Source organism: Melanaphis sacchari, unplaced genomic scaffold, assembly GCF_002803265.2.
Source record: "Melanaphis sacchari strain LSU unplaced genomic scaffold, SCAv2.0 Contig463_pilon_pilon, whole genome shotgun sequence".
NCBI classification, from domain to species: Eukaryota; Metazoa; Arthropoda; class Insecta; order Hemiptera; family Aphididae; genus Melanaphis; species Melanaphis sacchari.
In genome coordinates this window covers 1-22,577 of record NW_020271307.1, presented here as the reverse complement: position 1 = coordinate 22,577, position 22,577 = coordinate 1, and the positions used below count along the sequence as shown (strand labels likewise).

At 31.4% G+C, this 22,577-nt stretch overlaps 2 protein-coding genes across 2 annotated transcripts; both read right to left on the bottom strand.

Annotated features, from left to right (window-relative positions):
* Positions 1-14,851: 14,851 nt before the first annotated feature.
* Positions 14,852-15,813, bottom strand: LOC112598262 (zinc finger BED domain-containing protein 4-like). Its single transcript, XM_025344667.1, has 3 exons — positions 15,399-15,813; positions 15,170-15,298; positions 14,852-15,093 (listed from the first exon to the last, which is right to left on the bottom strand). The coding sequence occupies exons 1-3, from the start codon at positions 15,811-15,813 to the stop codon at positions 14,852-14,854; spliced, it is 786 nt and encodes a 261-aa protein (XP_025200452.1).
* Positions 15,814-17,901: 2,088 nt separating this feature from the next.
* LOC112598261 (zinc finger BED domain-containing protein 1-like) lies at positions 17,902-18,549 on the bottom strand. The gene has a single exon (XM_025344666.1). It carries the CDS (start codon positions 18,547-18,549, stop codon positions 17,902-17,904), a length of 648 nt encoding a protein of 215 aa, XP_025200451.1.
* Positions 18,550-22,577: the final 4,028 nt, after the last annotated feature.

Genomic DNA, 22,577 nt, shown 5'->3' with positions numbered 1-22,577 from the left:
GTATTATTTTTGTCTACAATAAAATTAATATTATATTATTTTCTAATCGTCCGCGGTCCGCCGCAACGTCGAGCGTTGTCGTCATTACCGACCGCTGTCGAAGTCGAACACTATCGTCAACCTCCGTTGCGCGTCGACCAGCGACCCGCACTCTCACACGCGTAATATAATTAAAATTGTTGGGAGGACTAAAATTCTTGTAGGGACATATCCTATGTGAACCGCGAGGGCTTTGCTCCCACACTACCAATATAGGTACTAACTACATTATTTTCAATTATATAATACAATATTATACAACATATTATTATTATTTATTAGCTTTTATTTTATTTTATAATAAACACAAATTTAGGATAACATTTTAAACGAAGTGACATGGTACAATATGTTAGTATATAATAAGTATATAATACAGTTATAAAAGTACTATAGGAAAACAAATGTATGGTATTTTAGGTTTTTTAATTATAAAAATATCTAACATTAAGCTTATAAGTAGTATTTCTATTTTCTAACTACAAAACATGTTTTAATTGTTTCGGAATATCTTTAATTTATCCGCTTGTTGAATTTCTTTATTATGAACTTTTGATGTAATCCATTTGCATTCTTTATAAATTTTGGTTCTGAAAAGTAGCTCTATTATGTACATGTAATGATCTTTGCACGGTGAGTTTAAAGCTGAGGTGGTTTTAGTAATTTTGTTGGTAGCATCGTTTATAAGTTGAGTGACTATTTTTTTTTCAATTTTTATGTCTCCAAATTTTTTTTCAAAAATAGTAAGGCAAATATTTGATATTTTCAAAAGTATGGATGAAGGCATTTTTAAACCTTTTGTATCAGTAAATATATTATCAAACGTTTTATAAGTTAATAATAATTGGTTTTTATCATTAAGATCTTTTTCAGTGATCAAATTTGCAAAACAATCAACGCACTTAAATTTCTCAAGACATTTATTTGCTAAATATCCCGAGAAATAAACAACGGTACATGTTTCCAGTGAAGCGGATATGGGGCTACAGTCTAGAGATAACGAACTGGTTTCCGATGAGTTATCAGAGAGTAAATTATTTTGTTCGTCATCGAGATCGGTTTCTATCAAATCTGGGTTTGGACGATCGATTAAATATTCTTTTAAAACATCAACATTTAAATATTCATCGTCATCTTCTTCACAGTTGCATTTATCTGAACATTTCAACAGACTGTATGAACAGATGCTTCCGAAACAACATCTAAAAGCGCGAGCAGTTGGATTTCTATTATAACCATTTCTTTGTCTTATTATTGAAAATAAATTTTCCAACGGATCTTGGGTTAATCGATTAGTCATCAAAAAAAATGCATTGTCTGGATATTTTTCAGACATTTCCCCAAGTTCTGACTCGTATAGTTGAAGCAACGCAGTTGAAGTCCAAACCATCCCTGAAAAGCACGGCGGAGTACTGGTTTTTTTATTTTTATGGTTAACTTTAATAAGATTTTTAAATGTTGAAATTGATTTTTTTAAATTTGAAAAAACTTGTGGATTTTTTACGCTTAATGGACGTTTATTGGGATTGTTATCAAAAAGATTTTTACTATTTCCAGAATCAAATATATCATTTACTGTTATAAAAAAGTTTGCAGTGTTCATTGCCGTTGACGATTTTAACTGACCCGTAGCTACACAAGTTTTAATTGTAGCTGCCACTGATCTACTCAACAATTGTATAGCCAACTTACATGACATTTTTTGAAATGCATTTGGCGCCAGATGAACTGGCGTAATTTTTATCATGGACCGTACTTTTGAATTTGTATCAATTTCATATGTTTTTTTCACGTCATTTAACGAAATAATTTCTTCTTCATATTTAAAGTTACCACTTAGAAGGTTGTTTCTGACGCTTTTAATTAGGTGTGGCATGTCAAATATTAAAAATAATTTCCTACAACAAATTGTGGTAAATGGTTCATTTTCAGAGCCACCTAAAAGTGAAAACATTCGCCTATTTTGGGTACCCTGGTCACAAATAATAGCAGATGGTAAAAATCCAAGTTCTAGTATTTTCTGAATACATTCTTTAATAATTATTACCAAACTGTCACCTTTTACACCACTGCCTGTGAAATAATAACTTAATGGAATTTTCCAGTTTACATATAATCCACGAATCATAACAACAAGAGCATGTGATCCAGGTTTGCTTGTTTTTCCTAATGACCCAAGATCTTCAAAACCTTCAACTTCGTCTAATGTTTTATTATATTCGATATATTTTTTTATAGCCATCTCGTCCAATAAAATCACGCATTTTCTTTCTTTAAATGACATACAATCAGCCTTAAGTTTTAATTGTTCCATGTATTTAGGAGGGAATCCAGTCGAGTATGAAATTGAATTTAACCAGCGGCGTACAGTACTCTCACCTGGTAAAACTATTTTGTTTCTACGCATATGCTTATAAGTAGATGGTGATTTATAATACAATGACATAGATATATTTTTTTCTGCTCTAGTCCACGGCTTACGATTTTTGTGCAATACTTGCATTGTAACAAGAGCTTTCGAAGGTGTCGAAGAAAAGGAAAATTCCTCTAACATTTGTTTCAATTGAATTTTTTTTATATTTTTATATTTTTCATTTTTATTTTTCAAATAACTTATTACTGATTTTTTTCTTTTTAACAATCTTTGTAAATTAATATTTTTTGCTAGAAGTTGTTTATTTATCATTTTCATTTTTCTAGGACTTTCTGGTGTGTTTATACATGATTTTGATTTGTTTTTCTGTGGACTTGGTAAATCGATTAACCTTGAAACCCAAGATTTTGTGCCTGGAGATGACAAAGTAGGGCTACCAAACATCATGGAAGGATTCGGATTTTTAACATTATTTGTTACATATTGTCTCACAGGTGTTAAAACTTTAAATTTACTCGGAGAAGGTGACCAACCAAGACTTTTTGAAAATGTTTTATCTCCTATATACAAAAATTTTAAAATTATATAAATTACATGGTGGAATAAATAATAAGCTGATAGACTCGATAAGTGAACGATCCCAAATGTTTCCAAGGATAATTGTAAAAAAAACGCTTACAATACGAGTATTATAACATTATTATTACAATAATTATTTTCTTAGCAATTAAATTCCCTTAAAATCTAAAATTTAAATATATTGTTATTATGATTAATTTCAAAAAGGGCGCCTATAAAAATTATTAAAAATAATGCTGTCGACATTAAATTTTTAGAATATTTTTAAATGAAATAAAATAGTACCCCCCCCCCCCCCTAAATACGGTCCTGATATTCCTTCTATATTATACTTTATTACCTAGTAAAATAAATTATTGTAATACCGATAATTGTTTTTATAATCATTTGATTACTTTTAATACTGTAATTTTAGATTCTGAACGAAGTGATGAATGTATTGATTTAACAAAGTCTTCCAATATTATTTTAAAAACGAAAAATAATGATTTAAATTTAAAATTACATTATAATATATTATGTTTAATTATAGATAGGTAATCTAATTACCAGAGTAGTTTTCATGTTGAGAGTCTCCAACCGTCATGTCTGAGAATAATTTTCTTTTTAGTTTTACCGGCGTTTGTATTATTTCAGGTACTATAATATCATCATGAATTGGTGGTTCTAAAAACGTATTTATATTATGACAATATGTACATACATAATCAATATTTAAAAAAATCTAACATATTAAATTAAATTTCCTTACGATAATTCTTTTTTTTATTGGTATCATATGGAAATTTTTTTGGAACAGCATTTGGAATTAATGTTAAACGTTTGGCTGATGGGTTCATAAACATATGTTTTTCAAAATGATCCCCACAAATCAAACGTTTCTTTAACGATTTTGGACTTAAAAAAGCCAAATCAATGTTTCCTAGAGTAAAATGAAACAATTTAAAAGTATTTTTTTTTCAATTAGCCCCCCCCCCCCCCCTTATTTAATTTCATATTTTTTTCTAATAGATCTGCGTCTATTATAATACCTATATTTTAAGCAATTACTGAAATTAACTATATATTATATACATTATATACTTACCGGAATTTTCTATCCAAGTTTTTGATGAGTTTTCGTCATTTGGAAAATGATGAAAACTCAATTGCTTAAAGTGCCTACGACTTTTTTTGCAATCAAAATAGTAACATTTGCCACCAGACATTTTATTTCTTATAAAGTATCACAAGAAAATATACATCAACAACACGACTGATCAAATGTAATGGTCGAATGTACACTGTACTGTTGTAATACTATACAGTTTATAAATTCAAAACAAATAATTTGAAAATAAATATCTTTTCTATTTATACCCAAATTGTTATTTGGGTTTAAATAGAATATAATACGATATGATACTTATAATCAATAACAGAGCTAAAACATAAAAATTCACGATTGAAAATAGACAAATAAAACATATTTTTGTCTCTCACATTTAATATGAAAATAAAGTACACACACGCATACCTATGGGCTATGAATGATTATAATATATTATAATAAATTCTTAAATTACTTTTCAACCGGCAACCGAGAAATTTTAATGTGTTAACATTGTTAACAAATATGTTAATTACTTATTTATTTAAATAATTAACAATTATTTTAAACAAAATGTTATTAATGACCATTAATAAGGTATTAAGTAGTGATGGGAATAATCGAATGATTTCGATAATCGAGAGATTAGTAATCGAGATATTATAATAATCGAGTAATTCACTCGATTATTTTAATCGAGAGAATGGTCACTATTATATAGTGATAGTCGCTAGTCGCCGAGATATAATAATCGAGAACATGACGTAATCGATAGATAAGAATCACTCAAATAATATTACAAATTTACGGTCGATAATACGGCAGCTTAATTCAAGATCTATAAAAATAAAATACTTACCTTATAGTACTACTATCTACTTCATAAGACATAAATCTTGAGCTTTACTAGCTAATTATTAGATACGAGATAGCCGTGCTCGATTGTCAATAGACAATTTTACAATAATCATTAATCAATAAAGCCAATAAAAGTATGTAAATAAACATTAAAAATTGAAATACATACTATTTTTTAATTTTTAAATATAATAAAATCTTTATAATAAAACAAATTAAAATAATATTATAAGAAAAACAACTGACAATTTATTTTGTTTGTACATATGTTTAAAAATACTAATAATATTAAATAATTTTTTAAATATTTAACGTTTAACCAAATATAATTATATGTACCTAACATAATTATTAATTGTAATACTATATCTAAAAAAACTGTATTTATATGATGAATAATAATAATTTATAAATTATAAAAAAAATGCTTAAAGATAAAACAATAAAAAATAGTAAATACTATTTACTATTAAATAAAGTGAATAAAATACTGACAATGCTTAGTCTTTACCGTCAAGCATATAAAATTAAAATAATGATAATCAAAATTCGATGTCTGAAGGTATTATTATTTATAAAAGATTTAAATAATAATAGAAACCATTTCCTTAACAATTCCAGATAGTACAGATTAATAATAAAGTATAGTTATACTACGCCGCGGGCCGCGGCCGCCTGGGTATTTTTAAATATGTATTAGTTATTATTATATTATAATATTAGTGAATAGTAGATTAGTAGATAAGAATGATTACTGCCTACTGGTTCAGTGTTCGAAATTCGAATAGCTATACCAACTACTATAAAGTAACTATAAACTAGTTATTATAAAAATAGTAATTACTAATAAGTAACTACTAACTACTAATTTTTCATTCGATTATTTTTGACCGAGCAATTCGATAATTTTTCTAATAATCGAGTAATCGATTATTTTCTAATAATCGAGTACTCGATTATTTTCTCTCGATTGTTCCCATCACTAGTATTAAGGTCACAACTTTTTGATGGTAAGTGACTGTATTATACACCAGTTCTTATAAAAGATTTATTGTTTTTTTCCTGTGACGTATAAAGGATTAATATCAGCCTCCAATACTAGACAAATAATATACGAAAATGAAGAATTAATAATAAATATTAATATATTATTCATGTTAATAAGACAAGTGCTTGCGAAAAAAGCCGCGCGATGCGTAATCACGATCGAAATTCGCAATAATCACAAACAGACATATTTTTTTTTTTATTTAATCTGTGATATTATTATTATATTAATATAAAGACGTTTACGGCGTCTGCCGTCTACAGTCTACACTTCACACCGATTATGGTGAGTCGTAGGTGGGACCACTAGCGATTCTAACGTGAAACGCCGTACTCATATCTGACTACGGCGGCTTATAGTGAAACGCCTCTGAACACGCAGGGATTTCACCCGGCAGTGAGCGATCTATAGTATTTATAATCAATGGTAATAGGTAACAATATTTTGCAGTAATCTTAATGACAGTTAACCATTCACGGTGAAATTGATTTCACGTCTTGTGTGCTTTATTAAATTATTTTAAATATGCCGAATCGAAATATATTTAATTAATTCGGTAAAATCAAATAACGGGTAGTAAATTACCATCTAAAAGGATTGTTTAAGTGTTTTATTTTATATGCGGTTTGTTAAATTAACTTAAATGAGAGTATAAGTCTTGTGATTGATGAGTGCTTAATATATTGGAAAAAGCTCGACTTCCTACACACAATCCTTCATATTGTTCAAAAATTGAAAGGTTATATGATTTCTGGAGAACACTTGAAAAACAAAGTAGAAATAGTGACCTACACAGAGAAGACAAGATTTTATTAATGAGTTAAATGATTTGTTTGATATCGCGCATGTAAATGCAATGTCATTATAAAATCAATGATGATAAAAAGTTTCTAACACTGCAAAGACAACGTGGTCGTCAGGTTGTATGTTGGGTCTAGATCTAAAACTAAATGCTGCAGAAAAAAGAAAAGCTCGAGTTCAAACGAAAACAAATTTAGAGAACGAATGGTTGAAACTTACGAAGAATTTGAAACCGGTATGTACAATTATTTTTGTATAGATGATTAACGAAATATTTTGTCTTTTGCACTTATTCTTAATAGTAACGTAGTAAAAATAATAAATATGTTTTACTTTAAATTGTACGATGTTGATATTTATATAATAATGTTTTTACTTTTTTAGGAACAATCTCTTCTACAAGTTCAGAGGAAGAAATACAAGATGTGGATAATTTGAAAATGAGACAATTGCAGGCCGTCAAAGTGTAGAGAGCAAGAAAGAATCTAATGACACCTCGTCTAACTTTGCGTTAGATAAATGCAAAATAAGTGATCGCGACGCTATTCATATTATAACAGCTTGTATAGGAGCTGCACTAAATTTAGATGATTTTGTTTCTTAGCCGATCTTCAATTAAAGAGCTCGGAAAATTTTAGAAAAGGTAATTATAAATTAAATCAAATTTTCGATTTAAACTTAAATTTTGTTGTTATTCATTGGGACTCGAAAATATTGCCTGATATAACTGGTAAAGAAATGTAGACCGTCTGCCAGTTTTCGCAACAGCTCCAGGTTTAGAACAACTTCTTGGAGTTCCTGCACTTTCTAGGGTTACAGGGTTAGAAATTTCGTCTGCTGTTTATGATAATTTACAACTGGGCATTATTAGATAAAATACAGGCCTTGTAGTCGATACCACCGCTTCAAATACTGGGAGTTAAACGGTGCTTGTGTTCTGCATAAAACAAAACTAAATAAAATATTTTACTTGCCTTGCCGACACCTAATGTATGAAGTTGTTTACAAGGTGTTTTCACGAGACAAAGTTATGCGTTATGTCAGGTCAGATATACCCATTTTTAAAAAATTTCAAAAACTGGGATAATATTAATAAAAACTTTCAACGTGGATGACAGACAGTTATATTGATAAACTGGGATACATTGCTTTCAATATTTTGAATTTTGCTGAAAATAAAATCAAGAAGATTTCCACGCAATGATTACAGAACTTTGGAGCTTATCATTATTTTCTTGGCGGTACTCCTTTAAATGGTATACAATTTCGGCAGCCTGGTGTTATCTTGCCAGGTGGATGGCAAAAGCAATTTATTGTTTCAAAATTTACATCTTCAGACATCAAGTAAATTAAATCACAGGAAGAAATTGCACTTAGAGATATTTGTTGTTTGTTATCACATGTTATGCAGAGAATTGGTTTACCTGTATGGACCCAATCGAACTTTAAACGATATATTATTTTGAGAAATTAGTTTCCTATAAGATATAAACCCATCAATTGCAAATGTTGCCATAAAGAAATTTGTAACCATTTATGGTACCTAAATGAAGAAACCGTAATGTTTCAATATTTGATGAGAGAATTTTGATTGAAGACAAACGAAGAATAGTACAAATTATTTACAAGAAAATTACGAAGAAGATTTAGAGTCCGAAAGAATCACTTTGAAGCCAGAAGAAATAACCGAGTTCATTAAGCGAGATATTCCTTTGAGTTATTTACAACAATTCACTAAAATTCTTTTCCCGTTTCAAAATTTCTTGAATTCTTAAACATAGATCCTGTTGGATGGAAAATAATTTAGAATATAATAATGCTCGAGAAATTTCGTCAATCAAAGTTGTAAATGACACTGCTGAGCGCAACGTTAAATTAATGGAGACTTCAATCAAAAATAACGAAAATGAAGAACAAAGCAGTTCTTACTACAAGTAAGACAATTTTCTATACACTTGTAAATATCTTCAGTTTATCACACTGAATTGTTGAATTTGATTTTTAGGTTGTAAAGATTACGAAAAATTATCCTGGACATAGCAGAGAAGTATTAACTAAAGTCTCGAATAGTATAATGTAAATTGTTTGTTTAACGTCAAAATAATGAAAAATTTAATATCACCGAATACCAAAATATTTTTAGTTTGATATTTTTATAATAAATAATAATTTACAGAAAAATATAAGAATGCTTTTAAGTAAATAACTATAAGTACAAATTTGTTTCTATACATTTTTGTAATTTTAATAATTGAGCTAAAAATAAAAGTGTAAATTAATCCCTATAGGTCATTTTCAACCCTTATGCGGCACGTGAAGGGGTTGAATTTTCGATTCAAATTTTACAGAATCATTATTTAGTATCTCTTAACAAAATAAGAAAGTGCTGTGTGTAAATTTCTAAAATTAATTTTGCTCCTATAAAAGTTGGACCACCCTAATGCCCATATTTGTCAATCTGTTCTGAGACATTGTAGCCCTCAGATAGTTCTTAATAATTTTAAGTTTGCTAAAACTTCTTTCACACGTTGCAGTTGTGACCGGTATAGTTAAAAATATCCCGAGTGCAATTTCAATATTAGGATAAACATCTTTTAAAGAATACTTATGAATAAATTTTAGTAGCTCTAAAGGAGTGGCTGATTTAAAATTGTCCATTAAATTATAAGCTTGATTTTTAAAACACTCTAATTCGGAATACAGATCAAATCCATTGAGGTCGTCTGAGTACTTCATAGCCAAATCTCTTGACCATTTCAACACATCTTCTGATTTCATATTAAATAGTTTATTACCTGTTAAAAATCCAAAATCTGAAACAATTTTATTCGTCTGTTCATATCTCCAGCTAAAATTAGAAATAATTGAGTCCATGGCTAAATAACATTCTCTGTTTAGTTCTTGTTCTGCTCTCAACTTTGGTTCATCATTCGGTGAATCGTCAAAACGTCGTTTGATAATTTTTGAACGTTTTTCTTCAAATTGTGAAGGGATATTTAAAAATGAAGCTGTTGCTTTTGCCTTGTTTATTGAGATTTCCAATCCATTATTTCTGATATTCATTATAGACGATATTAACCCTTTTAACATAAATGAAGCAGTATCTACTGTTTGATTTTTTGATTGTAAGGAACAATTTATTAAGTCGATTTGTTTTAATATTAGGTCCCAAATATCCAATAAGATAAATATTTTTAAGTTAAATAAACGGAGAAGACATTTAGCTCCTTCCATCGTGTCTACACTCAGAGATTCATCATTTGACATACATTGCAAAATTTCATAAACTTGTGTAATATTTTGATTTATTGCAGAAACAGTTCGTTTTTTTGACGACCAACGTGTATCTGAATGGGATTTTAATGTGACTTTTAAAACGCTTGTTAATTTTTCCCACCATGAAACGGAACTAGGAAAAAAATTAAATACCTTTTGAACAGTTCCAAAAAATGAAATCATTGTGGGCGACGTTTCTGCTGCATGGACTCCAATTCTATTCAAGCTGTGTGCAGCACATGGTATAAATGTGGCTAACTCATTTTTTCTACATATTGCTGCTTGCACATCATTATATTTTCCGGCCATATTTGCACCATTATCATATCCTTGTGCTCGACAATTTTTTAGTTCTATTCCATCTTCTTCTAATTTTTTTAATATTTCACTTGCCAATCCAGTACCTGTTTTCTCTCTTGATTGTATAAAATCGATAAAACTTTCTTCAATTGAAATCTCAGTATTATCATTTTTAACATATCTAATAATTGGCGACATTTGTTCTTTATGTGATATATCAGGTGTACAATCAGACATAATACCATAATATTTTGCCTCTTTTAAACTTGTTATAATTTTATTTCTTATTGTTTGTTCTAGTAAAACGATGATTTCATTTTGAATTGTAGGTAAAAAATAACTAGTACAAAAATTAGATTGCTTAACTTCTTGGACATGTTGAGCTAGTATGGAGAATAGTGATAAATAAGTTCTGTAAAAAAATACCAGAGTTCAAATCACCAAATTTTTCAGTAGTACCTCTAAGGGCCAAATTATTTTTTGAGCAAAAAAGTATAACATCAATTATAATTCTCAATATGTTACGCCATTTTTCTTTTTCTTTTTCAATAGACTTTCAAATTCACAGTCTATTGTTACTCCCATATGTATTCTTTTTTCTAGTTCTTTCCAAGATATAAAATTATTTAAATGACTTTTAGATTTTTCGTGATCTGGGATATATGGATTCAAATGCTGCCAGTCATCAAAACCATTATTTAAAAAAGAACATGTTCTATTGTCATTAAAAAATAATAAACATGGAAAACAAAATACAGAATTATACATGAGCCACTGTCTTCTCACTCTCTCCATTAGACAAATTTCTATAAAACCACTTTTTACTGAAGTGCCGACCTTTATCATCACTTGGTCTATTTTTTGGTTCATAATGTTGTGGTCCCTTTTCTACCAATAATGTTCTAGTAGATGAAGTAATTGGTGGCCAAGTTCCAGGGTCTTTAAAATTAATATTACAGTCAATATCTATTTGGTTATTTTCAATAAAATAATCCACATTGTCAATTTGTTCAGATTCTACTTCTGAAATGTTTAAATGGTTAGAAGATATACCAGATGGTTCTAGCTCAGGTGGCTCAACTACAACATTATTAGCATTAATGGTTTCAGAAATTAACCATTTATTAATATCTTTTGCTAATTTTTTACTTTTCTTTTCTTTTTTAAGTAGTTGTTTGCGAAACTACGATCCTGATGGCTTTTTTTTTTTATACATAATAAAAATACGATTTTAGAAGCAATTGACAATGAATAAATATTATTTTGAAAATAATATTTTTACAACCAACATGTAATATAATGAAATTAAAACTTTTTATTTTTAAATACATGGTATTATAGTATTATACTTGTGCGGACCGGTAGCATATAATAATAATATTTTTGTACGCGGTGATACGGTCGGGACAGCGTACGGTACGAGACAGAAAATGAGACAGTGTCACGGCGGCCGTGTTAAATAATATTCACGTAGCCGGTACATTGGCATACGATAACAGGCATAATCTACATATTATAGGTATTATATAACTCACAAGACACATTTAAAAAGGTACATACAAAAATAAATATTATGGTAACAGGTGATAGTGTGTGTGTGTGTGTGACCATCTATCTTCGCTGCCCGATATTGTGGCATTTAAATAATACCTAATTATGTTGCGGCGGCAACAATACTGTTATTTAAACACAAATAAATACGTAGGTATGTCCTACATTCTACGATATTTTGTAATTACATTCTTATAAATATTTATTTTATATAAACCTAGGTTACAAATTAATACTTATATTAATATACTAGCTGACCCGGCAAACGTTGTTTTGCTTAAATTTTTTTTTTAAATTTAGTTGACCCGGTTAACTTAACGCCTTCAAATAAAGTCTAGATTGATAATAAAATTCAAGTATTCCATTGTAATGAATTGTTACAGATATCAACATATTGCATTTTGTTAAACAATGTTTTTCGTTTTGTTTTCTGGTGCAAAAATAAACAACGAAGACGGTTTTCCAACTTGCGAACTGGCAACGTACAGCTGCCCGTGCGAAAAACAAGGAAATTCCAAATTGATCCCACAGACTTCCAACGATTGGCCTTGTGATTTATTGATTGTCATCGCAAAAGCCAATCTAACGGGAAACTGAATCCGCATAAACTGAAATGGAAGATCTGTTGGAATGATCGGAATTCGTGGGATAAGGACTTCCTCCCCTTTGAAATTGCCCTTGATGATCGTTGATTGTCTTACATTGTTCATCAGTTTCTTGACGGACAATCGTGTACCATTACACAATTTAGGAGGATTTAGATTCCGCAACATAATTATGATCGATCTCATTTTTACCTGTAAATTATGCGGTGGAGTTCCTGGCACATCAAGCGAGTTCAAAAATTCTGTCGGATAGTTGACCGCTTCGTTTTCGTTGGTCGTGCTGTGAACACTTTTGTAATGAGTTCTTCCTTCGACGATTTGAACTCACAAAAATTTGCCGGAAACGATATTAATCCAGTCAATACATCAATCGAAATGTGTCCATTACCAAGCGCCAGCAGTTGTCTCGAGAATTCAGCAGCCGATGGGTCGTTTTGCAACGCAACTCTTATGTTCGTGGTCAATTTCAACTTCTTGACATGCCGCCACAAAAACGACGATTTCAGGCATGCATTAATTTCATCGGCAGCAGTAGATTTCGGAATGACGGGAAGTGTTTGACGAAAATCATCGGAGAGCAATATCATTGCCCCACAAAATCGTCTCGAATTACCTCGTAAAAATCTTTCATCGTTCGGTCAACTGCCTCCAAAGCTAGTTTATGTGCCATCGTGCATTCATCCCAAATGATGATTTTGCATTCTCGCATCAATTTCGCTGTCGCTGAATTCTTGGTCGTTGTGCACGTAGGCTTGTCAACCATGAGAAGATTCATTGGCAGCTTCAAAGCTGAATGTGCAGTTCGACCGCCTTCCAACAATGTGGCAGCAATGCCAGAGGATGCGACAGCCAATGCAATTTGTGATCTTGACCGAATTGTTGCCAGAATCAACGAAATTACGAACGTTTTTCCTGTCCCTCCAGGAGCATCGAGAAAGTAATGCCTCCTGTTCCATCATCAACAACCTTCATCAGCGATTCGTATACATTCTTCTGCTCGGCATTCAACAGCGGCACATTTTTTCGGACTCTTTCGGCCTGCTCATCTAGATCATAGTTTTTCTCCCGCTGTAATTCAAGATTGAATGCAGCGTGCCTCGAACGATTAGGCGCTGGCATTCCCAAAGTTGACAACAGACTGCCGCACATGAGCACGCACATGTCTTCGATCAGAACTAATGCTTCGTTGCGCATCTCGTCGTTACTTTCAATATCAAAATTAAAATTAGTCGTTCGAACTGCATGATATTTGTATTATTATTTATATTTTTATCTGCTAGAGGGCGCCACCGGCGTATCTCAGTTTTTGTCTCTAAATCTTTAACTCACAGGAGTAAGGTCTATAATTTATGCTATAAACCCGCTCCCCGACATTCTCTATCATTTAAAAAAAATTTGAGCCAAATTGGTCCAGGCGTTGTTGAGTTATGCGCTTACCAACACATTTTGCGATTCATTTTTATATTATAGATTATGAACTACAATTAAGTAAATTAATTTAATTTTGTATAATTATAATTAATAATAATTATGAACTCACCGTAGAACTGTTGTAGAAGTTACTCAAGTTCTTCCTTTCACGAACTAATATAAAATGACTAAATATTGAAATAGGAGTATCCCTATAAATATGACGATTGACGGGAGTCTTTAAAATATAATAAATTTAGAATCCTAATTTTAACTTTAACATGAAGCTAATATTTAATAATAATAATCGATTTTCAAAACTTCCATGTTGATAATCGACGTGCGTGCTGAGATGGTGGTATAAGCAGCAGTATAAATAATTATCAACACAAATAAAAACACAATATTACCGGCTATTAACTGTTCTTAAAATATCACTCGGGGACCCGGCGTAATATTACGTAATATTATAACGACATATTATAAACACTTGTAAATAATAATTTTAATAATTGTATAATACACAATAATAACACTATAAAATAGTATATGGTCACTATAGTGTATTTATACTTTATAGTAGTAAAACTATTTTATACATATTCTAGTAAAATGTAAATTAATGAGAATATCAATAATACCATATATATATACGGTATATTTTATTCTGGATTTTGCGCCCCTTTTTCGTTGCGCCCCTGGCCTGTGCCAGTTTCTCCAAGCCCTAGCTACAGCTCTGCTGTTGATATTTCTTGGCAGTTAATTTTATCTTCTAACATTCTAATCACAGGAATAATTGCAGATGCTGTTACATATGATTCCCCAGATAAATTATCAGAAATAATCTTGATTGGTTTCAACACAAATAAAATATTTTTTATTATTTTCATCTCAATTTCTGTTACCATTTTATCTTTATGTTAACCTTTTTTGTGGGTTTTCAAAAAAGATGAAAATGGAAGTTCTTGAGATATAACAACATCTAAAAGATCCAACATGGACCACCATCTTGTTTTTGAAAAAGATGGAAACTTACTCTTCTTTAATCCATACCTGTCTTGTTCTATACCAAATTCTTTGGCAGCCATCCAGTTATATGCAAATATATTTTGTAATTTTTTCACTTTTTCAATGACAGGTTTTACTTCTTCCAATAAGAAAACTTTTTGAACAGAAGTGTTAAAGCTGTGACCAAAGTAAGGTTATATAGGGTACTTTTAAATTGGTAATAGCCTTACAAATATTAGCTCCTGAATCTGTTGTAGCAGCACCAACAGAGATTCCTTCGTGGAAGTTAAAATTATACTCCATTAAAGTGACTTGTAGAACATCAGCAATATTTTCTCCAGTGTGATTTTCACTAAGCTCTTCGCATCAAAGACACATAGAATCTGAAAAAAGTAAAATACTGATTTTTATTTTAAATAACAAGAGACATTTTAATTAAATATAATATTAAATGTTTACCTAGGTTAGAATTCTTGTTCAAAAAGTGGCAAGTGATAGCTATGAAAGGCTTATTTGCAACAGAAGTCCAACAATCTGTTGTTATTGATAAAAATATTACATCTGATAAAATTTGCTCAACTTTTAACTTAGTTGCCTTAAACAAATCTGGAATTATTTTGTTACTCCGAGTACTTCTACTGGGTAGTTTATAGCTTGGATTTAATGCTTTTGTGAACATTTTAAACCCTTCCTTTTCTACAATGCTATACGGCATCATATCTGAAGATATAAAATATGCTAGAACTTTATCTATTTTTAATTTTGAAGCCTTTGGCATAGATGTGAAAATGCATTCATTGAAGTCTGCTTGGCCTTGGCCTGTCCATTTAGTATTATCAATACTATTACTACTGCAAGGAAATATGTATATCATGTCATCTATCACAGAATCATTAAATTCATTTTGAATAAAATCATCATTTGTTTCATTTTCCTAAGCTATCTCATAATTAGAGGTTGAACTGAAAAATAGATTAAAATTGTTTTCAATACCTACACGGTAAAAATGATGAAATAAACTCAGTTACCTATTTGTATTTAATAATTAAATTATTAATAATTGTATAATAGAATTTATGTATAAACATATGTTGAAATAAGTTGATTGTAAATATTTAGGATTTCAATTTTATATTACATTTTTAAAATTTACAATTTACTTTTATAAATTATAATCATTCAACGACTAACTATTGTTAATTTATATTTGCACTATTTCTACTTTATACATTAATTATTAAAAAAAAAATTATCTCATAAACTACCTATACATTTAATATAATTGTCAATTTATTAAATTAAATACCTAACAAGAGTATTCATTCAATTATACTTTTTAGGTAATTTAGGAGGATTTAGTTTTACTTATTAGTTATTAGTTTATTATTATTGCATAATGTAGATGATAAAATATAAATAAAACTTGTTATTTATTATTTTTTTCTTTTAATACTAAATAATAAAATAAGGAATTCTTGATTGAAAAAATATTAATAATAAGATTTTCTGTTTTTATCTATTTTTTTTTATAGAAAGTGTGTCTTTCATTAAATTTTAGGTAATAAGGTATTTCTTGTAATCTACTAATACATTTAAAATTTATATTATACACATATGTAACTCTCTACTCCGTCACAAGCCTGGCTTAAAGGAGTAAATATATTTATTTATATATATATGAAGAAAAATTTTAAATAAATAAAAAAAAAAATAATTCATAAAATATATAACTCATACTAACATTTGCGAAATCGTATATGGCATATACATATATAATAAATGTTTAACATATACTAGCAGTATTATATGTATTTAAATATTTTGTTTAATAACTTATAATATTGATAAAAATTATTCAAAGTTTCAATAAAAAAATAATAATGTTGAAGGTATTCTGGCCTCTGGGTATATGGGTATTAGTGATGGTAAGAAATAGCAATAGCAGCTATAATAGCACTGCTATTTTACTTTAGCAATCGCAGACTGCCATTTATTGTTAATAATAGCAGTGACTGCTAAAATTTATATAGTAAATTTCAGTTTCTTGTGTTTTCCTACACTGTAATATTATTGTTATTTCTTTAGCAGCAGCTGCTACTATTATAAAATAGCAGCTATTAGTTATTATTTTATTACTAATAGCATTTAGCATTTTAGCAACCATACAGCGCGGCACATGGTGCGCACAATGCCCATACACATATTATTATTATATTTATTATCTTGCAATTAGAGGTCCCTATTTCACGTGTATTTAAAAACACGGGTATCCGTGTTTTTAACAAAACGGTGTTAAAGTCCGTGTAAATAAAATACACGGGTAAATGAATATTGAAATCCATGTACCCGTGTATTTGCTTCAGTCCGTGTATTCGTGTATTTGCTTCAGTCCGTGTATTCGTGTGTTTGCATTAATATTTGTACATAATATAATTACAGTAAAACCTACCTTAACGGATACCTTCTAACAGCGGACAATATCTTAGGAGAAATTTTCATTACTTTTCAATGTAAATACTTCCAAATAGTGGATTGTAGAAATAATTTATCATGCAAAATTTCGAAAAAAAATTCCATTACCGGTCTATATGATTGTTTTATACATTTTTAATCTGATTTTAATAAATTAAGTTTTTTTAAGTAATAAATAATAATACAGTTTACATACAACATTAATAAAAATGTTAAGGAAATAATTAAATATGAAAATATGCTCGATGATTTCACGCAGTATATAAATAAAAAAAATATTAATTTTTATAGCATTTTAAATAACTTAATATATATATAAATAATAATATGTTTAACGATGAATAAGAAAACAAAATTAAGGAATAATTCAAAAGTTACAAGTATGGAGTCAGAGAAGAAGTAATGCTAACGCGGTTCCTTCTCTGGCTCTCGATACAAAAAGGAAAAAAAATAAATAGTTACAAGTATAAATAATTAACAAAATATATCTCTACAATAATTGACGGTTTTGGTACAAAAATACTAATAAGTTAACATTTTCTGTTGATAAGCAGCTTCTTTTAGGTGTGACGACATTTCCAGCAGTAGAGAAACAACGTTCCGAGCTAACCGACGTTGCTGGTATACATAAATATTTTTTTGCTATTTGAGCGATTAATGGATATTTCTTTTCATGAGATTTCCACCATTCAAGTGGGCATAAATCATATCTGAGTAGTGGCTCTCCTAAATAATTCTGATACTGCGCCGATGCATCATTTATATTATTTTCTTCCTGACCATATAAAAATTCGAGTCCACTAGTAGTCTTTTTGGTTGCAGATTGATCAGTTTGTGACATTTGTGTACCGTTGTCATTAAATTGAAAAATAATATCATCAATTAATTTTTTGACTTTTTCTAGAATATTTTCTCTAACTTCGATTGTTTCATATTCCAAATTTTTGTACCTAGGATCAAAAAATGGGGCAACGTGTCTTACAGATATGACACTTGGTGATATTACGTGTTCATTTAATTTAAAACGTTCAGTAAGTTGTTCAATTACAGTTTGTTTAAATTTTAAGCTGATTCCATCATCATTTTCTTTTATTTTTAAATGTTTTTCAATTAGTTTGAACATAAGAGGTCTAACCATCGATACTGGTGAATGTTTTTCACTCGAAAGTACATGAAGTTCCAAATTTGGACAAAGTCCTTCACTCCGCAAGAAAGGTATATGAGCCTAGACTCGTCCCCTTTCAGGCAGAGGCACAAGATACTTTTCGGGAAAAGTATCAGGCATCGTCATATGAGGACAGTTGTAAGGCCGTCCAACAGTCTCAGGAAAGGAGTTTTTACGCCCCTCGCCTTAAACGTGGGTTTTCAAATGACTACCAGTTTGGTATCAAGATGTATCAAATCTCTCTACTGACCACTGGTAGGGCCGCGGAACTATCCAACCCGCTACTTAATATGGTTTAAGCAACCGCCAGGTGGTATACTCCCACCGGCAGAGTGGCTGTGTTCCCGGGAGAATACTCACCGTTAACCTTCGCCTGATCAGCATGCGATCAATAACCACTTTCGTAATTTACATGACTGCCACTACGAATCCGATCCCAGACGTCCACACCAGGTTTCCCCGATGCTTGGTTCCAGACGTCGTTCCCGTAGTACTTATTCCTAATTTAAATTAGGCGTCTAAAGTGCGACGTTTCGGCTAGACTTCCATCATGGCCTGAAGCTAGGTTGTTTTGCCTCCCTACTATTTACTTTTACAGATACTCGAGGGCTAGTGGTTGGCCCAACGCCGCGCTCGCGGTTGGCACGGTATCGGCCTCATTTGTATTTTTAAAATAGAGCGAGTACTCTATTCACCACGCGCCTAGCATCTGACTCAGGTCTGCCGAAACCGTGCATCAAAACCACGCGCCCGGCGCACTAGATGTGAAGTAGGTCCCGCAGTATAGGAGGCCAACAACCTGCCCAGGAGTGTTCCCGTCTTACCATCGCGCCGAACAATCCTGCACCTCCAATGCAGATGCTAACTCCAGTCCAGTCGGACGAGCCTGCCATACTGTCAAGAAGACATCACCCGAGGGTTTATTCACACCATTCACGTGCCGTATCTTGCCATGCTGCGTCCCAGACGCCCTCAGCTCTTGCGGCAGGAGATTCTACACCCATCTAATGAGAGTCAACATGACCTGCGAACAGCCGACAGCCTCCTTCCGTCAGCAGATCCCACGAAACTCTTTCAACAGCTCCGGGAAAGTGCAGACGCGGTGAACACGCACACTTTCGCAGGTCTCTTCGACTACCGGCATATAGGTGCCTGTCAGCGCCCAGCGTATCGTCGCTCAAGAACGTGTTCATCTATCCGAGCCTACACGGCTGACATTCGTCGGTCTCGAAACGAAAGCGTAGAGATAGTTCGACCTAAATCCCATGTCCATCGTTAGAACTGGGATGACCATGGTCTCACCTCCACCCGCTCATAACGCTTCTTTCACGCATGGAAGTGGCAATGAGTCTTCCCTTCTCACTGCTCCGCCCGTGCTTTCGCCATTCTGCAGTCACTCTCTCTACTATCATTGCCATCGAGCCAACCATCCTCTCAGCCACAGCCTATTGTCTAGCGCCAGCCAGCAGCGGGGAGAACTTCTCGCCAGCACAGGCAGCATCGTACATAAGTGATCGCCTGACCACCGCCAGCACCTCTGGGCCTAACAGCAGACGTTTCGTAATCCGATCGCGACGTTCATCCCACCTGCAGCCATGCAACGTTCGGCACAAATAACCTATATAACGGATGCTGTGCACGCCCACTAAGGCCCCAGGTTGAGGCTATCTGAAACATTGCGCCGCTCCCGCCACTCGTTTCACTGCTACCAAACTCAACTTACGTCCGCTAACTGGATAAACTTCTGTTCCTCCCTATTCTCTTCCCATCCATCCGCTGGAGGGTGATTTCGCTACTTCAGACACACGACTTTCGGTCTTTGTGGCCGAGAAGGTCAACTCTACCACCCGCCAGGCCTGCTCTTTTCAGGTTGGATCCTCCCTGTCTCGTTCAAGCAGTTTCATCAGCAACCGCGATCATCGCGTAACCAATAGATAGATTTCCTACGATTCGTCAAGACTCAGTAAAGAATCCATAAATATTCCAGAAGTTCTGGTCCGAACTAGGATCTTGCAACCCTGCACAGCCTTCAGCTTGGCTTCCCGTCGCCAGTGGTCTGAAACATTATTTTGGCGCTCAAAGTCTATCTCAAATTTATCAAAAATTTAAAAATGTCAAACCTTATTATCATATGTTCCTTAGCCTGAATATAAATTGATCGTACATTTCTTTACCATGTATAACATTTGAACATGGACAATACTTTATACGATGTTATTTTTAATGAAACTTATTTTTATTTATCAGGAAATATAATTTTTAAATTTTTCATGTTATTTGCGGGTGCATAATTATATTAGACAGGTAAAATATTTATTAATTTTTACACCAAAGTTATTTGGAATATTTAAATTTTAAGATTTTATTTTTCTAGCGTGTAAATAAAATTACTCATTTTACCGAAATCGATTTGTATATAAACAAAGAATATTCCCAGGATTTTGAAATGTTATTTTTGCGTCCATAGGAGTTATATGCGTCAGAAATTATTTCTGGCATTATCGTAATATTTTCAACAAACATAGAATTTTTATATTTTATTTTCGTCCACACGTCATACATGTACATAATATTTCAAAATATACAAATGAAGTGTATCTATCTTTACTTATTTACCTATGTAATATGTTGTACATTTATATTTTTAAATTATTAATAGGTAAATTTATGTCACGTATCTATATAATTTATTTTTGAAATTTTAAAAGAAAATTAGTAATTATTAATATCATGTTTATTCATTTTCGTTTACTTATTTGAAAACGATCGAATTTAATGTATTGTACTTATCTGATGTACCAGGAAACATAAATAAGTTTTGTAAATCATCAATGAATGTAGTCGACATTTATCTGCAGTTTCATCGGACGATATGTATGATCTGATATTTATAGTACGTGTATAACCCCATGGTATTTAATCTATTATTTTTCTGTAGGCGATTTTGCCTGACTGTTTGTAATCTTATTTAGCTTCTGCTTCTTCAGAAAGTTGTCCCGCAAAACAACATATAGTATTATTTGTAGGTATAAAAATGAGCCATCAATAGGCAAAATTGGCGAATTTTATAACGGCCATTCATTAATAAGTATTTTGTGTACACTTGTTACAAGGATAGTTGTACAAACAATGTAGCTGTAATAAAAGCATATTCATCAAACGTAATTGATTTAATTTTACGTCCACTCGCAATACAGATAATATGTTCCTTCAAACGCTTTTTATAATGTAAACACCTGAAGGTTATTTCTGCGCTCTTTCTGTTTTTAAAAATCTTCTGTTGTGTTACCGTTCATTTCCTTTCCCTAAAGCGTCATATTTGTCAGAGTAAATGGCGGTCTGGTGGTCTACATAACTATTTACCAATTAATATTAGTTCGTTTTTACCTTTGTGGTATCAACATCAACCAATAAACCCATTTCGCGAAAACGTTCTGGATCGTTTTTCACAGTATCCTACGCTTGTACTGGTGTTCAACCCAAAATATAATTTTACTGCTTAATATAATATTGATTAAATATATTTTGCATATTATAACAATCTCATACTACAAGTCTTACATTCCAACCAGAAATGTGTAACAAGTATCCAAAGAATCCGTATCCATGCATGGTGGGGCGGTGGATATCCAAATTCAACGATTCGTGGTTACTCATCTTTTTACCTGTTCAATATTATCCATGTCTTTGAAGAACTGCCACAATGTAACATTTTTGACTTGAGGTGTCCGTCATGGAGTTACATTACCTTACAGATATCGGGCAATAGCGATTTTAAATAGTATTACATATTTTAAAAGATATATACCATTATATAACCTATTTACCTTCGTCAACCATTGTAAATACTAAAATATGCTTAACTTTTACTTTTTATTTATTAATATTATGTGGTCAACAAATTTGTATTTATTTCAATACCGTTTTATCTATGTAATTTGTAAATCCCTGCTTTTTGAAATTAAACTTGATAGCAATACGTAATCGAACCAAGGCTACCA

Excerpts from the sequence above, each read along its gene's own strand:
- LOC112598261 (XM_025344666.1), bottom strand. The coding sequence starts at position 18,549 with ATGGTTAGACCTCTTATGTTCAAACTAATTGAAAAACATTTAAAAATA.
- LOC112598262 (XM_025344667.1), bottom strand. The coding sequence starts at position 15,813 with ATGATATACATATTTCCTTGCAGTAGTAATAGTATTGATAATACTAAA. Across the intron at positions 15,299-15,398 it reads GAACAAGAATTCTAACCTAG|AGCTTAGTGAAAATCACACT; the intron begins GTAAACATTTAA and ends TTTGATGCGAAG. Across the intron at positions 15,094-15,169 it reads AGATTCAGGAGCTAATATTT|TTTTCTTATTGGAAGAAGTA; the intron begins GTAAGGCTATTA and ends CTGTTCAAAAAG.